Raw genomic sequence first — 18,382 nt, forward strand, 5'->3', positions numbered from 1 at the left:
TTTCTTCCTCTTCCTCTTCCTTCTCCTCCTCCTTCTTAATAGGCAAGGAAATTATGCCAATGTGTCCTCATGCCCTGATTAACTATTATCACTGGTTCATCATTTTCCATCATCATCAAAAACAGTGACGTGTGTGTGTCTGGGTGTGTGTGTGTGTGTGTGTGTGTGTGTACCCATAGTGGTGTAATCACCCCAGTGGATCCAGAGAGGGGAAGTGAGGCGGGAAGGTCCAGAAGTGGAAGAGACCTCAGGCAGCAGTGAGCATGAAGAGAACAGACTCACGGGAGGCAACTTCAGTGAGACAGCTCATTTAAAGGGGGAACAATGGTTACTTAAACCTTTGGGGGTAGGTAAAGGCTTTTGGGGTGAGAGCCAGGGTGCTAGGGATGCCTCATATGCATAAGGAAGAATTCCAGGTATTGCCAGACATGACCTTATAAAGGGAGAGGCAGTTTAACCTCATTCTATGACCTTCTCTGGGGGCAAAGGTAAGGGTGCAGGGGTGCATGCACCCACACACACAGGCCCAGGGCAGGAGCAGCAATCCTGCTCCTGCCAATCTCAGGAAGAGATTTCTGGGGTTTAGATACCCTTTGACCCACTTTGTGTCAGGCCAGCTCCTCCCAGTCCCACTGTTTCCCAGCAGTGTGTGTGTGTGTGTGTGTGTGTGTGTGTGTGTGTGTTTGCTCAATCGAGCTTGCTTACTCGCTCATGCATAAACATATAACTACTTAACATATACACAGAATAACATTCTTCCATGTATGTGCATATATACAGATATATCCTCAGACATACATAAACATACATTTTCCCGGGGGCTGCCTTTAAAAGAAAGTATACTTAAAATGATCTGCTCTAAATTATCTTATTCATTGTACGGAAAGGTATAGTCATGCCATGGAAAAATGGAAAAGTTTTCTTGGTGGTGGTCCCCCCAGGAAAATAGGGTTTTTCTCTATACCAGCCCTGGCTGTCCTAGAACAGACTGCCCTCAAACTCAGCGATCAACTTTTCTGCCTCCCGAGTGCTGAGATTTAAGGTGGGTCCAACCTTGCCTGGGAGGAGACAAGCTTTTAATGGTGAACTTTCCTATATCTTTAAACATTAAAATATTAAAATTCCAATAGTCTCTTCCAGAGAATACGCTAACTCATCAAGCAGAATTTGTGTCCTGTCTTACCATCTGTGGAACACAAAACAGAGTAAACAGCCTGAGCATGCATCAATAGACAGGAGCAGTCATGTATTGATGGGAGGTGTCGGGAGTGCCACAGTGAGACAGCTGGGCACAGTCGTCCCTGCTCTCCCTCAGTCGTGCTTACCCAACAACTGGGTGGGCTGGTTTGAATGTAATCAGCCCCCATTGGCCCATAGGAAGGAACTCTGTTAGGAGGTGTGGCTTTGTTGGAGGAAGTGTGTCTCTGTGGGGACAGGCTGTGATGTCTCATATGATCAAGCTATGCTCAGTGTGACAGTCTCTCCTGCTGCCTGCAGATCAAGATGTAGAACTCTCAGCTCCTTCTCCAGCACCAGGTCTGCTTGCATACTGCCGTGCTTCTCACCATGATGATAATGGACTAAATCTCTGAAACTATAAGCCAGCTCCAATGAAATGTTTTGCTTTGTAAGAGCTGACATAGTCATGGTGTCTCTTTACAACAGTAAAACCCTAACTAAGACATGGGCCCTTCTGGGAGTGAACAGAAACTCCTTGAACCTGTGCTGGGGACAGGTGCTGAAGCGGCAGGAAAGTCACCAATGAGGGAAGCATTTGTATCTATTTTATACCCATGCCTGCATTCTCAGCAATGGAAAACACACACACACACACACACACACACACACTATGATTAGATGTAAGGTATAAATAAAGGACACGATATTGAAACAAATGTCAATATTTAACCTTTTGATCTACCCAGGACCTATGGAGAAGACAAATACTGCATCTACTATATCAATTGTATTAGCTGACAGCTTATAAATGTATTAATATTTAACCAGTGCTGCTTTCAGCTTCAACTGCAAGTCACTATTCAAGGTACAGCTCATGTTCCTGCCCCACGGAGCATGCGTCCTGCTAAGGGACCACATCCAAACCAGGACAGATGAAGAGACTGAGAGTGTGTTAGGTTGTGTTTTAAGTTGGAAGGAGGGGAAATGAAATCAAAGAAAGGCATGTGGGAGGGAGGGAGGTTAGTGAGCTATGATGGGGCAAGATCAGTGTGAGAGGAGAGACAACAGGCAGGCAGGAGAAGCAGAGCCTCCCTCCGGCCTGCAGATCTGTGGACAGGATGAGGAAGATTTGGACTTACTGTGGCGGAGATAGACGCCATTGAAGGGTTTGAGAAAAGGCATGAGCCAATGGGTAACTAGAAAATGCTGAAGCTCTCCATAAAAGATCTGCATAACCTTGGGTTTCTCAGCAACTGGTCATGGGGTGAGGGGAGGCCCCACCCCTCTCCGAGGATATATATCACTGTTGAAGGGGAAGGGAGAGGCATCTTCTTCAGTGGTGGGTGTAACGACTGCTCAGGTAGCCATGCTCCTGTAAACAAGCCATCACCTGTACTCCTAAACAGCTAATAATATGCATTGAGCTATGCACACATATATACAAGGTGAGAGAGAGGTCATGAAATTTACCAGATGAGGAACCAGTTGAAAAAAAAAGGGAATTAGCCTGTGTGGGAGGGGGGCGAAGACTAGAGACGGTGAATATGATCTAAATGCATTGTGTGTGTGTTTGAAATGTTATACTGAGACCCATTCATTATACTGTATAATTAATAGATGCTAATTAAAACAAAGCCTCTGTGGCTTGCGGTGGTGTAGCAGTTGAGCAGGGTGTGGCTGGACTGCTAGAGAGGCTGACAGTGTCCCCCTGACTGATCTAGACAAGCATGTGGTCGCTTGGTGAGCATGAAGATAGCTAGAGCTCTCTAGTGGAGTTCTTTGGGTCACTTAGGTAGACGATCATGTCGTCTGCAAATAATGATAGTTTGACTTCTTCCTTTCCAATTTGTATCCCTTTGACCTCCTTATGTTGTCGAATTGCCTGAGCTAGTACCTCAAGTACAATATTGAAAAGATAAGGAGAAAGGGGGCAGCCTTGTCTGGTCCCTGATTTCAGTGGGATTGCTTCAAGTTTCTCTCCATTTAGTTTGATGCTGGCTACCGGTTTGCTGTATATTGCTTTTACTATGTTTAGGTATGGGCCTTGAATTCCTGTTCTCTCCAAGACTTTAAGCATGAAAGGATGCTGAATTTTGTCAAATGCTTTTTCAGCATCCAATGAAATGACCATGTGGTTTTGTTCTTTGAGTTTGTTTATGTAGTGGATTGTATTGATGGATTTCTGTATATTGAACCAACCCTGCATTCCCGGGATAAAGCCTACTTGATCATGGTGGATGATCGTTTTGATGTGTTCTTGGATTCGGTTGGCAAGAATTTTATTGAGTATTTTTGCATCGATGTTCATAAGGGAAATTGGTCTGAAGTTCTCTTTCTTTGTTGGATCTTTTTGTGGCTTTGGTATCAGCGTAATTGTGGCTTCGTAGAAGGAATTGGGTAGTGTTCCTTCTGTTTCTATTTTGTGGAATAGTTTGAAGAGTATTGGTGTTAACTCTTCTTTGAAGGTCTGGTAGAATTCTGCACTGAAGCCATCTGGTCCTGTGCTTTTTTTGGTTGGAAGACTTTCTATGACTCCTTCTATTTCTTTAGGCATTATGGGACTGTTTAGATGTTCTAGTTGATCCTGATTTAATTTTGGTATTTGGTATCTGTCAAGGAAATTGTCCATTTCCTCCAGATTCTCCAGTTGTGTTGAGTACAGGCTCTTGTAGTAGGATCTGATGATTTTTTGGATTTCCTCAGTTTCCGTTGTTATATCTCCCTTTTCATTTCTAAGTTTGTTAATTTGGATACTTTCTCTGTGCCCTTTGGTCAATCTGGCTAAGGGTTTATCTATCTTGTTGATTTTCTCAAAGAACCAGCTCATAGTTTTTGAAAGCAGGTCTTGACAGAATTGATGGTGAACCAAATAGAAAATGAATTGAGGATGACATGAGTTTTATTCTGAGCAGCTAAAAGGATGAAGAAGCTGTTTGAAAGGAATAACAGTAATTCAGTTTGGGGCATATAGAGTTAGAGATCCGAAATGACAGCTACTTCTGACCTGTTTCAGGTACTTCCTCTGTGCACAGAGGTCTGTCAGTGACATGATACCCCAGTGAGGGTTTTATTCCTTTGGCTCCATTTTATAGGTGAGGAAGTGGAGTCACAGATGAATTAATTCACTTTCCCCAGGCTGCAAGGCTGGCCCATGCTGTGAATGAGGCATCTGGATTCGGGTCCTTGTTCTCAGCCCTGGGGAAGAGAAGGGTCAGAGTTTGGTCTTTCCTTTCACTATTCTTCGCTGCACGGATGTGTCTGAGAAGCCTCATCATGGCTGCCCACTTCTGGCTGGCTCAGGCATCAAAGGTCTGGCCTGGGAGAAGAGCCATGGAGCTCAGCACAGGCCCTTCTCTCTTTTCAGCTAAGCCCTGGCCTAAGGACATTCGGCTAACAGCCTGGGTGAAATAGACCATCCCAGATTCTGAAGCTGGAGAATGAATAGACAGTACAGGACCAAATGGGAACAGTGTGTGAGCTGCAAGGGCCTGCCTTCCCTCCCCCCGGCACTTATCTTTCAAAGGAAATATGGGTGTTTTCACTTATAAAGGTAAAGATCTGTATTGAAATCAGCACTTTTTGATATATGGGTTTAATAAGTTTCATTTACAATTGAATAAACACAAGCAGATTTTTTTTAAGTACCTTAAATTATAAAGAACAGCAGTACAAGGTGTCACCCCTTGATAAGTGGAATATTACCAACATCCCAGAGGCCTGGGATTCCCGACGAGCCACAGCCCCTCCCTTTGCTGCTTCCTACCCCCCAAGCCTCGTGGTAACGACCACAGCATTACTCGTCTTTATACCTTCTTTGGACAGCTGTATGACCAACACATTCGTCAAGGAGAATGTGATTTAATTTAATCTGGTTCTGAACTTTGCCAAAATGGAATAACGCTCCAGTTAGCATTTTGTGACTGTCACACAGCATGTGTGAGACTCGCCCTCACTCTTCCCTGGAGCTAGAATTTCTTCTGTGTCTCTTGCTGGGCTCTCCGCTGTGGTCATGGCATTATACAGCAGGTCATTCACCAGGCTGCCGATGGACAGTTGAGTCCCCTCTATTATCAGCAGTTAGCAAAGTGCATCTGTGAACGTTCTTTATGTTTTTCCTTTGTTTTTATCTTTGCTTTGAGAGACTGATCCAAGTGGGCCTTAAATCCCTTATGTGGCCAAGGATGGCACTGAGCTTTTTAAAAACAGTATTCTTATGAATTCTGAGAATTCATGCAATGGTCATATTAACCCTCATTCTACCGACCCTTCCAGGTCCACTCTTACAACCCCTACCTCCCTACCCACTCAATTTTGAGTTTTTTCCTCCTCCTCTTCCCCCTCTTCTTCCTCTTTTAAAAAATATGGGTACGATTTGTGCCACGCAACTACTATTAGGAATAGCATTGGGAACACCCTACCAGGGTTGACAACCACACCATGAAAGAAAATTAACTCTCCTCCTGCAAGTGGCCATCAAATGCCGGCTGTCTTTCTGCTGGCAGTGCAATTTCATCCCCAGCTCTTTCTTCCCCTTCATGCCGGGCTTTCATCTAGACTGAGCTTGTACACACTGTCACAACCTCTGTGAGTTCATGTGTGTATTTGCCATGTTGTGCCTGTAAGGGTCCATGATTCACGGAAGAATGGTACCCCAGACTCAAATAGTATATCAGCACAAAGATTGTTTTATTCTGCTGAAGTCAAGCATGCTGGGGTCTCCCATTGCTAAGATAGAGAGACAACCAAGTGAGTGTGCAGGCCTGATTTAAAGCACATTGGAATTGAGGGGTAGGTGGGCTTTGTCTTACTCTATCTCTAGGTATAGAGTAAGAACCATTACTGTGATGTGGTGGCTGGAAGCTGTTGCTGAGGAATCCCTGGGTAGGTGGGCTATATCTTATTCTATGTCTAAGGACATCCCGGTACTAGGGCTTGGGGGCTGGCTGGAAACTGCTGACCCATTGTCCTTGCTTCAGGCCAGATGGTGGGCAGTTTCTGATGGCAGGGAAGTTTCTGACTGAAGCCTGGGTTTTTAGGCCTAATCTCCCGAACTGCCAATTTGCAGCCTGTCATGGAGTCAACTTGTCTCATCAGTGCCCAGAAAACCTTTTCCAGGAGTTACCCATCCCTTCTTCCTCTAAAATCCCTGAGTCTTAGGGGAAGAAGTACGAAAGGTGCATTCTCTTTAAGGGCTGAACACTTCAGTCTTATTCTCTGCAACTTATCTAGTTAGAATCTCTGTGTGGCTTGCCCTCCACTGCAAGGGAAATACTCTCTGGGAGATGAGTTTACTGTTCTAAACTTTGGGATCAGTCTATGAGCATGGTTCCAGGAGCAGGGTGGCTCAGGTGATTGGGTGCTGAGCCCGGCATGGCCTCGGGTGGGGACAGAGTGACATGGTTCCTGCCCCTGGGACAGGGCCCCAGTGTGCAAGTATCGCTGGCTGCTGTAGGTGTAAGGCTTGCTTGTGTAATAATGTCTATATATTCTCGACATTATTATAAGCAAGCTGGACAGTGGAGGACTCTTCTGAGGAATGTCCTTCTGACTCCACGAAAATTAGAAACAACAGGAGTCCAGGAGTTGAAGGTGTGGCTATGTCTCAGCAAAATGGTAAACACTGGGACCTTCAAGGCGGCCCTTAAGGCTATGGGAAAGAGCTCTAAATACATGAGTTTGAGAATATGTAATTTCTCAACTATGCAAAAAATAATGATACAATATGAATTATATGAGGGGCTTTATGAATCTAAAGGACCAAAGGCAGATACAAAGGCAGGCAGATTTCTCAGTTTAAGGTCAGCCTGGGACACAGTTAAGTCCAGGTCCAGATGTGGTGGAAATGATAATTTCTGGGGAGGGTCCCACCCAACTAGTTTATGGTCTGTGTTTAACAAAAGCAGACAGATCTGAATTCTTTTGCAATGTTAAGAAAAAAATGTCTCCTAAGAATCAAAGGGCTGGGGTCATGGGATGCTGATTCATAAGATAATCAAAAGAGAACCTGGAATAAATAACTGAATTAATATGTAAATAAAAAACTGGACTGATGGTCTGCAGGAGATAAGCTAGCCAAAAGTAATAGCAATTCTTCTGTAGAATTTTCTCTAGTGACAGCAGAGCTACCTGGAGATCTCTGGACAGCAAAAACAGCTCTTCAAGAATTTTTCTAACAGGATTTCTGACTTGGTTGGAAGATCCAATAATTTTTTTATAGCAGCTTTTCTGACTTTGGTCAGAAAACCCATGAGCTATCCAGATAGCTTTTAGAATTTTTACTAGCAGAAAGAGTAAGGTTTCATACTTTATCAAAAAATGATACCCTGGACTCAAATAATATGTAAATGCAAAGAGTGTTTTATTCTGCAGAAGTCCAGCATGCTGGGGTAGGTCTCCCATTACCAGAATAGAGAGATAACCAAGTGAGCTCAAAGGCCTGACTTAAAGCACTTTAGTGGATCCCAGGGGTAGGTGACCTCTGTGTTAATCTGTAGGCTCCATCAGTACAGACATTCCATTACCAGGGTGTGGGGCTGGAAACTGTTGCTGAGGAAGTAGCGGAGGAGGTCTGGAAACTGCTGCTGACCCACTGATGGCAAGCCTCAGGCCAGGTGGCAGGACAGCTTCTGAGGCCTGAACTTGCCCAGTGCTGAACTGCCAATGTGAGAGCTGGCTCAACCAGAGAGTTTTTAGAATAACAAGAAAATGCTGTCTAGAGTGGAGCAGAACACACACACACACTCACTCACGAGAAGGAAGGAGCACAATCTGGAAAGCCATCTCAGCAGAACCTAGGTCACCAGCTTGGACCTACAATTTGACTTGTAGTCGTTTGTTTGACTCTTCCAGACATCCCTTCCTCAGAACCCCTCCCCATGCTGAGGCTGGTCCGCGGCAGTTGGAGAGGCTGAGGTAGTAGTTGACTGACTTAAAATGTTTTCTCATTTGAGCATCAGAATCTTAGATGGTGTGGGCCACCACACTAGGTGGTGTAGGTGGTGCTAGGGACTGAAGTGAGGGCCTGCAAGTGCAGGCTTTCTGCGTGCTAGGCAAGTAGTCTACCAACTGAGCCGCATCCCCTAGGCCTCCTCTGTGATTTTCTATGTGTTCGTAATCTATAGCCTGGCGAACATATGCAAGTGGTTCTCTTGTATAAGAAAGTAGGAGGGAAATGGCTACAGTATAAGATGCTTCCTCTGCAGACTGGTGGGATAGCAGACCCCAGCTGGGTTTATAGGCACGCACCACCCAGAGCAGCTGAGGCAAGGTTTCTGATGTAGTTTTTTAGTTGGCATTTTCTAGATTAGAAATAAAGTTGAATTTATCTTTTTCCTTTTTGTGTGTGTGTGTTTGTGTGCGTGTATGTGTGTAATTTCCTAAAATGCTTACTTAGTTATTTTAGCTTATCTTTAATTCCTTTTTTTTCTTGAAGGTTTCTAGAAATTCCTGGTGAGTCCAATGGCTGGTAGCTATTTCCTTCTACATTATACACAGTCTTTGTTCTGTTTCCTTCTTTTATTTATGCTCAATGTTTTCTGCCCTTGGTTAAAAAAAATCTAATCTTCTCTACTTCATAGTAATAAGTGCATCTGGCTGTTGTCTTCTGTATCTCTTGTGTAGCTTTTTACAGCCGCATGTTCCATTCACCTAGAGTTGCTTTCCTCTATACAACATGAAGTACAAGTTTAATCTCACTTTTTAATACATAAATACCCTGTTTCCTTAATGCTGTTTTGATTACAACCAAGCACAACAGCCCAAGTTTAATGTCTGGAACCCACAATGTCCAACTGACTCTTGAAAGTTGTCCTCTGACCTCCCTGTACTTGTGTACGATGGTGTGGGGACATCCACTCCTACACACAGCAAAGAAAGGGGCCAGAGAAGTAACTCATTCACTTCAGAGAACCCAGATTCAATTCCCAGTACCACATGGTGGCCCACGACCATCTGTGACTCCAGCTTCAGGGGAATTTGACTCCATATATGCAAGCAACAGGCAACACATAAAAAAATAATAAAATAAGATTAACTTTAAAATTTAAACCAGAAATCTCAAAGATCAGCAATAAACAGTTGAATTTAAAAGTAGGCAAAATATATCAGCAAATTTTCCAGTAAGATACACATCTAGAGATGGTAAATAATGACACAAAAAAAGATATTTGGTATTTTAAGCCATTAAGGAAATGCAAAATACCCTATCACTATTAATTTTTTAAAAAGACTGTTAGCTGGGGGAATGCCTAGGTGAATAATGCACTTCACTGTATACATGTGAAGACCTCAGTTTGTATCCCGAACCCACATGAACCTAGATACACAAGTCATTTCTATAATCCCAGGGCTCTAAGGTGAGATGCACAGTGGAGACAGGAGAATACCTGGAGGCTCACAGGTAAGCAGTATGGCTCACTCAGCAGTAGATAAAAGACCCTCTCTCAAAGTAGAAGGCAAAAACAGCATCCCTGGTTGTCTTCTGACCTCCACACACATGTCATGTGTATACCATAATCTTACACATAAACGTGTGTGTATATGTGTGTGTGTGTGTGTGTGTGTGTACTTATACATGCATGGTTTTTTTTTTAAAGACTAAAGAAGTACAAACAGTATTAAATGCTTAGAAATTAAATTGTTCATGGGTTAATAGTGGAGTAATAAAATACTATAATCACTATAGAAAACAGCTTGATAATTTCATATGAAACTAGACATGCAGTTACCGTGCCACCCAACAACTGTAAATCTATTTACTCTGTGGAATGGAAGTTTCTTTTCCTACATACCCATTACAAATGTTCATAAGAGCTATGTTAAAATACTCAGAACTGGAAAAGGCTTAGCTGTCTTTTGATGGATGGGATATATTTGATCTATTTGGGTGGTTAAGCTGGTATTTCCCATGCCACCACATATCAATCAGCCATCAATAAAAAGGAATGGATTATTAACATCCACAACAATTTGGTTGCATCTCAGGGGCATTTTGTGGGGTAATAAAAGCCAGTTCTTTAAAGTTACACACTTTATGATTCCATCCACATACCATTCTTGACAGAGCAAAAGTGTGGAAATAAAAACCAAAGTGGTGGTCGCAAGGGGATAAGAAACAGAATATGGAGGGGCCATCAGAATATAGAGGTGGGGGTCATTAGGGGTGTGGCCATAAAAGGAGACCATGGCAGATCTTTCTAGAAATGAACCTGATGTTTTTGCTGTGGTTGTGGAGATACCACTTTTCGCATTGCTAACACAGAACTAAATATGCACATATGTAAGACTAGGCAATCTGAATTAGTTTGTAGGGTTAGATCATCAACAGGTATTTCTTTGTTGTGACATTCTGCCAGAAGAGGTAGTTCAAGAAAGATCGTGACTCTGTGGGGGCTGGAAGTGGCTCAGTGGTTAAGAGGACTTGCTAGTCTGTCGGAGGACAAGAGTCCAGGTCCCAGCACCAACATCAGCATCCACAGCTCCAGCTCCAAAGGAGCTGCCATCATCTTCTGACTTCTATTGGACCCTGCGCACACACATGAACATACACAGAGATAAATTAACTTACCCTTTCCTTTAAAAAGTGACAGTAAGAAGGACTGAAGAGATGGCTCAATGGTTAAAAGCACTGGCTAGTCTCTCTAAGGACCCAGGTTCAATTCCCATCACCCACATGGAAATCCATAACTGTCTGTATCTCACAGTCCCAGGGGATCCAATGCCCTTTCTAGCTTGTGGGCACCAGGCACATACTAGGTATACAAACATACATGTAGGCGACGAAGCAATCCAATACATAAAAACAAAAATAAATTTTGAAAGAGAGGAGAGGGATGGAGAGAGCATGAGGGACAGAGAGAAGAAGGGAGGGAAGGAAGGAAAGAAGGGAGGGATGGAGGGAGGGAGGGAGACTATAAGGAAAAAAGTCTAACAAAACTCCTTAGGTAAACAATTAATTAAAAAAGAAACACCATATTCATACAACTTCATATGAGGAGAGAGTCGTAAGACCCATGCTTCAATCTGCCTTTATGTGCATATGTATGCAGTGTGTATGTTTATATATGTCTAAGTGTGAGGAAGCCACAGGTTAGCAGAACCATCCCTGGCTTTTGGGAGATGGCAGGATCTCTCAGGGGGACACAGTGCTCTAATTGGAGTAGCCTGGGTGGCTGACAAGTCCCAGCGGTCCCACGTCTGCCTCCATAGTGCTGGTATTACACAACCCCGCCTGTTTCATTATGTGGGTGCTTAGGATCAAACTCAGGTTCCCATACTTCAACAGCAAGGACTTTACCCACTCTCTGAGTCACTGTTGTACTGCTATGACGAGATACCATGACCAAGGCAACTTCTAAAAGAAAGCATCTAACTGGGCACTTGCTTACAGGTTCAGAGTTAGTCTATGATCATCGGGGCGGGAAGCAGCTGAGAGCTCACATCTCACCCACAAGTACAGGCAGAGAGGGGAGGGACAGGGGAGGGAAGAAGAAGGGGGGAGAGATTGAATGATTGGTTGATTGATTGATTGATTGATTGATTGATTGATTGATTCTGGGCCTAGCCTGACCTTTTTCAACCTCAAAGCCCACTCTCAGGGAAACACCTCCTCCAACAAGTTCACACTAACTCCAACAAGGCCATATCTCCTAATCCTTTCCAAATAGTTCCTTCTTCTACTAACTAGGGACCAGGCATTCAAACATATGGCCTATGGGGACCATCCTCAGTCAGCCACCCTACCCAACTGATCCATCTCTACAGCCCCTTGGTATGTTTTTAGTAGTGATTCCCCAGGAGACTTCAGCCAGTCCACGTTCTGTGCCCTCACCCTAGACATTCCCTTGCCTGTCATGGTGGATGCTGTTGCCTAGGACCCAAGTGACAGCAGGGTAAAACAGATATTTACATTGTACCCTCCTGGATTTTCGTCTGTTCTCAGCCCTTACATTGGCCATGCCCTGCTGGACATGCCCTTCCTTCGACTCTGTGAGAAGATGCCCTCTGACGTCGGAGAGCAGCTGGACCACCCACTCTGAGGACACCAGCAGTCCCAGCATTGCTCCTTCACACACAGACCTGCAGCTCATCAGTGCTGAGGAGCAGGCAAGCGGCAGGGCTTCCAGGACCGCCTCCACGGGTAAGCCGGAGCTCCAAGCCAGAGCACTGCACATCTCTTGGCGCACTTGGGCCCCCTCAGGTCCTCGTTCCCGCCCACCCCTGCGGCCATCTTTGTTTGCAGCATGAGTACCTACGTGGTTGTCCAGTTCGAAAGCTAGCATCTTCAGTGGTTTGCATTCTCATTGGGGTGGGAGATGGCGTATAAACAAACCACATGGTTACTTGACTGGTGGTTCACATTGAGAAAGCATTTGATGGTGCATCTTAAAAGTGTTGATTTCTGACTGTTTAGTACAAGTATCGTTTCGTGGTTAGTGTGCTTTCTCCTCCAGTTGCTGCTGATCTGAATCTAATATATTCACAAGGCTGAATCTCTCATCCAGCCACCCACGCATCTGTCCTCCTCGGTAAGAGGAAGGGTAATTTCAAGAGTAAGTAATTGTTATGTGAAACAGAATGAGAATCCAGGTTCAGCCACAGCCTCTAGACTGGGAACGATTTTGCAGCCAAGTGTTTGTAGCATCAAACCTTCACTGAGCTGTGCGCTGGCCTGTAATATCCTATGGTCCCGTTTGTTAAACTTTGCAGTAGTCACAGGATGGGACTCTGGCTTTCACTGCAGGTGGAAGACAGGTCCAGCAACAGGCACTGAATCATGGGCTGTTTGGGATGGTACTGGACAGACTTATGTTCTTGGTGTTTGCACTATTTGGCCAAAAGATTGCTTTCCTCTAAAAACACGACAGGAATTACTGCTAGTAATTCGCTCTATGGGTACAGGTGAAACTATTCCCACAGACACCCCGACGGTGTCAACAGTAGTTTCTTTTCCTTCTCAAAAAACATTGTGAAGCTTGTCGCCGATCATTACTGATGTTTAGATAACGTTTTCTCTCATGCAGGGTGCTGTTAGATTCTGCAAGCATTAAGAGTGATCCTGCGTGGGGAGTCAAAGGTTTAGACAGGATTTGCTTTGGAATTTGATAGAACTGCCCTCCAGCGTGGTTCACCAAGGCATCGATCTTCGCCAGCCACAGTTCTTAAGAGCATTCTGTTTGCATCAACACTTCTTCAGTTTGCTTTAGTCTCTGGCTTATGTGGCCTTTAAATGCCCATGACTCTGTTTTCACTGTGGGACAATGTCCTGGATGGAAGAGAGGCAACTGCAGCAGGTGGGGCTCTTAGGGAGAGGCTGGACTTCCTCTTCACCTCTCAGAGCCTTCCACCTCCTTCCCACGACTTCACAGGGAGGAGGCACACACTCCCTGTACTGTTAATGGATGCTCAGATCCCACAGTCACAGGTTCAAATCCCAGGTCTGCCATACCAACCACATGCCCTTCAGCAATCCTTATACTACACACACACACACACACACACGTGTATACATGTGTGTGTGTGTGTGTGTGTGTATATATATATACATGTGCTCTTAGATTTATCACGTTACTGTGACCAAATACCTGACAAGAAACAACTTAAGGATGGAGACCTTTATTAAGCTTGTGGTTTGAGAGAACACAGCCCATCCCAGGAGGCAGGCATGGGAGCCGGGTGCCTCATGGTGTCCAGAGCTTGTGGCTGTGGCAGGACTTCTCACTGCCTCTCATCTTGGTGGGACAGGAAGCAGACAGACAGGAAGCAGGGCCTGATAAATTTCAAGATCCCCTAGGGACTCAGTTCCTCCAGTGACAATCTACAGTCCCCCAAACATCACCTGCTGGGGACCAAGGGGCTCTGTGGAACTTTTTTTTTTTTTAATATTCAAATAATGGAGGCTGGAAGAGGGAAAAAGGAGAGTGTTTGTGGCACTCGAGAGCAAATGGAGGGCCACAAGCATGCTCGGCTAGTGTTCTGTTCCTCAGCTCACCAGGCCCGTCTCCAGCAAAGACCTTACTCTCTTTATGAGTCAGTGTTATCATCTGGCAAGTAGAAGTAATAGCAGGCTGTACCTAACCACATGAGACAATTTGTGTAGAACAAGCTACGTGATGCCTGAGTTGGAAGACGTGATACCAGGGATAAACTTCTTTCCCTGCCTAAGGTCTCATGGCCCTGGAGAAATACACATTGGGCCCTTTACTGAAGAAATCCCGAAGGGTTCTTGGTTCTTGGTTGGTGAATGGCTTCTGCTTTCTCATTAGGTGGCAGTTGCTTATGCTAATTCTTATTAGTTCGAGTGACTTTAAAATCAGAGCTGTAGCCTGCACTGGACTTGGTGCTAGTAGTAATTCTTATTTTTACTGATAAGTTATTTTTCCACCAGGGAAATGAGACAATTCAAACTGGATTAGAGGGAAACTGCTCTCAAGTGAGTTCACTAGGCCCAAAGCCAGGGAAGTTGTCGTGTGGAGGGAGACAGAGGGGAGGGAAAAGAGAAAGAGAGAGCTTACACACAGATAGAGGGTGAGAAGAGAGACCAAAATGTCTGGATTATATAGGGAAAAGCCTTTGGGGGAGGGGAATCTTAGCCCTGGGCTGGAAAGTTCAGGCTAGAGGGTAGGGTATGCCAGGGAGGGACTGAGGGGTGCAGAGAGAATCTGGAGGCCTGGTCCCCCTCTGCTTGTTGAATACGCACTTCAGCTGTTTGTCCTGGGTCTGAGTCCCAACACTAACTTATGAATTACTATTATTTTTGCAGTGGGGATCGAACCCAGAGCCTCACACACACTAGGCGGCTGCTTTGCCACTGACCCACGTCTGTCTCCGAAATTTATACTTATAACTTCTAACATCTTCCTTTTCTCAGTAACATTGTTACAGTTCACAATCCCGAAAAAAAATCTCCTTACCAGCTGCTTTGTCAGGGTCCTAGGAGGAAGCAGATGGTACACAGGGAAGGGCTTATTTGGAGAGAATTCAATGAAAGCACTGCTCAGCAAGGAGGCAACAGCTCGAATCCTAGACAAGTTCCTGCACAGTCTCCCTGGCTGAGCAGAGTCTGAGGACAGCAGCCAGGATGGATGCTCCATCTGTTGTCCCTTTGGGTAAAGATGGATTGTGGCACTTGGGCACAGCCTGCCTGATAGTAGACTGACTGCAGGGACCTGAGTCACAGTCCCCTCCCTGTCCTCTGTGTGGGAGTTCTGCAGGGACTTGGCAGCCTCACAGGACAGTGATTTGCAATGTAATTGTAGAGGGAAGAATTCTGTGATGAGCCTACACTTTGTCCTCAGTTTCTCACCAACCACAGGGATAACTACTGGAGGAACCCAAACAAATCCCCTGGGGTCGGCTGCATGTGGGGGAAGGAGAGGTGGGGTGCTGGAGAGTAGAGGGGATAGTCTCTCTAGAGATCCCCATTCCAGGGCAAGTGGCAGGAGAATTAGGAATAAGCACAGCCTCAAAAAGCCCTGTTCTCCATCCCTGGGCAAGGTCTCCTTTGCCCAGATAAGAAAGGCACAGTTGTCATCCTCACCAGGCTGAGAAAGCCACTGCCTTTACACAAGTTTGTAAACTGCCAGAGGGCGGAGGGAACTGGAGCATACCCCTTCCTTTGATCTCTGTTCTAAGCTGGGAAGAAAACACACATAATGTTTGTAGTGGTTACAAGCTGCTTTAAGTGGTAGGATTAGACTCCAGTGTCTGCTTACAGGAAAAGTATAGATTTTAGTGTGAGCTCAGAATGCACAACTCTGGACAAACCGAGGAGTGGGGCGCAAATGGCCCATAATGGAGGCAAGAGTTGTCACTGTCCCAGATCCCTGTATGCCATTCGCATTTAGAGTCCAGCGTTTCCCAGCCTGCATTCCATGTAGCAACTTTAGATAAGGCAGGATGCTGGGAGCTCTTGGTTGTTATGTCTGTCACACTGCTAAACCTCATGGATTTTTTATTTTTTGAAGGGTTGTTTTAAGTTCTAGATAGAGAGGGTGTAAAAGTGCATTTGCTCTGCTTCCTTTGTATGTAAACTGCTGCAGACTTTGAAACAAATTTAGACCAGATGACCGTGGTTCATCTGCATTGAGCTCATGGCCCTGGAGTTCTGCCAGAGCAGAAGGCTCTCCCCGACGTGTAGGCCTTTTGGTTTTCTTTCTCAGAAACAAGTGTTTATGTCAGAGAAAGAGTTGCAGACTGAAGTTGGTAAAGTTTTTTGTTTGCTGTTTCTTCTCCTTCTTCTTGGCATGTGTCTGTGTGTGTGTTATATATGCATTAATGTGTGGGTGGGTGAGTGGGTGTGTGTGTGCACGTGCTCGTGCACGTGCACGCACACAACTTGTGGAAATGATTGAACTCCCAGGTTTGGCAGCCAGCACTTTCACCTGCTGAGCCATTTCTCCTACCTGATGATTATAATCTTCGGCATGATAATTACCTTCCTCCTAACAGAGGGATAACAGAGTAGTTTTTTAATCAAATTACATGTTTTCTCATGAAAAAAAAAACACAAATTTAACCTGACTTCTGTTTCTGTAGTCTAGATGTGTTCATTAGTTGTGCATTTGTGTTTTAATGGATGTTAAGAAAATACCCAGGTTGGAGAGATGGCTCAGTGGTTAAGAGCACTGACTGCTCTTTCCAAGGTCTTGAGTTCAAATCTTAGCAACCACATGGTGGCTCACAACCATCCATAGTAAGATCTGATGCCCTCTTCTTGTGTGTCTAAAGACAGCTACAGTGTTCTTACATATAATAATTAATAAATCTTAAAAAAAAAATTTAAAAAAAGGAAAATGCCCTTCCTTCCAATAAATATCTCCCAAAGACTGCTTTGTTTGAAACTCTAGAGTTTCTCAGAGCACGGATACTTACACACAGTTCTTACATTTACCAGTTGTGGAGAACAAAGAATATTAGACGTTGTTTTCCTACAAAGAAAGATTTTTTTTTTTTGGTCATCTTTTCATTAGGAGATTTTTACATCCATACAACTTAGGAATATTTCTATTTATAGAGCATCTGTTATGTGCTAGGGAGGAATGTTCTGCACACTTTATACACATGTTAGCTAGTCTTCACAGTCTTACAAGGCCATGTTACTCATATGTGAGACCTACAGCCAAACATTGGACAGAGGTCGGGGACCCCTATGGAAGAGTTAGGAGAAGGATTAAAGGCCCAGAAGGGGTTGGCAACCCCACAGGAAGACCAACCGTGTCACCTAACCCAGACCCCTGGGAGCTTTCAGAGACTGAGCCACCAAACCAAAGAGCATACACTACACGGGCTGGACCCTGGCACACATGCAGCAGAAGGCTGCTTTGTCCTGCCTAATCCTGCAGAGACTGAATGGGCCAGAGTTGGGGATACCCAAGAGGCAAGAGGAGGGGAGGGACTCTGTGAGGGAGGAAAAGGGCAGCATTTTGAAATGTTAATTAACTAATTAGAGAGAAGGGAGAGAAAGAGAGACACCATGTTACTGTCACCATGTTACTGTCCATGTCGTGAATACAAAAATAATACCTAAAAGGGTTTGGTCACGGTCCACAACTAAAAGGGAAACACTAAGGTTTAACCCTTCTCTCTCTGCTCACCAGCCCTGCCTGGCATGCTGTGAGCACCTGGTGTCAGGGATACAGTGAGCTGTGGGAAGGGGCAATTAATGGCAGAGCCTTCCCTAAGGTTGGCACTGCTCTATCTGCATCTCCCTGGAGCTGCATGTAAACCTCTTTTGTGCAGTGAATTCTCCTCAGAATGATTCAGGAGTCCCCAGCCAGACTGACGCCATCTTGGAAGAAAGAGCTGTGTCTACTTCTCCAGCACCGTCTGGCATTTTGAAATTCCGCAGTGGAGTTTTGTTGAATAATTATTTTAATATAGGACTGAAAGTCCCTCATTTGCATGCTTAGTTTCCAATTAAATAGGTTTGCCTTTGTTCGCTGAAACTCAATTCCAGGACTAGGAACTTTTAGTTGGGAATTTTTTCTTTCCATGTTTTCAACCATTGATCTTTTATCATCTGTGGTGGTAGTGTTCAATAAAGAATTTGCCAACACGAATGCTCCATGGTATGGTTAAGCGGAAGACTTTTATAGATAAGAGAGAAAATATCCAGAGGCATCTGGAAAATTCCTGAGCAGAGAAAGAGAAGTAGAGTGAACGTGGCCAGGAGACTGGGCATGGCCAAGGCTGTCTGTGAGAAGGG

The 18,382-nt window shown here is 44.7% G+C and overlaps 1 protein-coding gene across 2 annotated transcripts in view; it reads left to right on the plus strand.

The window, feature by feature from the left end:
- The window catches only part of Ston2 (stonin 2), a 144,450-nt gene that overhangs the window by 49,224 nt on the left and 76,844 nt on the right, over positions 1-18,382 (plus strand). For both annotated transcript variants that reach the window (XM_052185297.1, XM_052185298.1), the window contains exon 4: positions 12,119-12,316. In XM_052185297.1, the coding sequence (XP_052041257.1) occupies positions 12,119-12,316 (198 nt within the window). The remainder of the gene's footprint in view (positions 1-12,118; positions 12,317-18,382) is intronic.

Source organism: Apodemus sylvaticus, chromosome 6 (genome assembly GCF_947179515.1).
Source record: "Apodemus sylvaticus chromosome 6, mApoSyl1.1, whole genome shotgun sequence".
NCBI lineage: Eukaryota > Metazoa > Chordata > Mammalia > Rodentia > Muridae > Apodemus > Apodemus sylvaticus.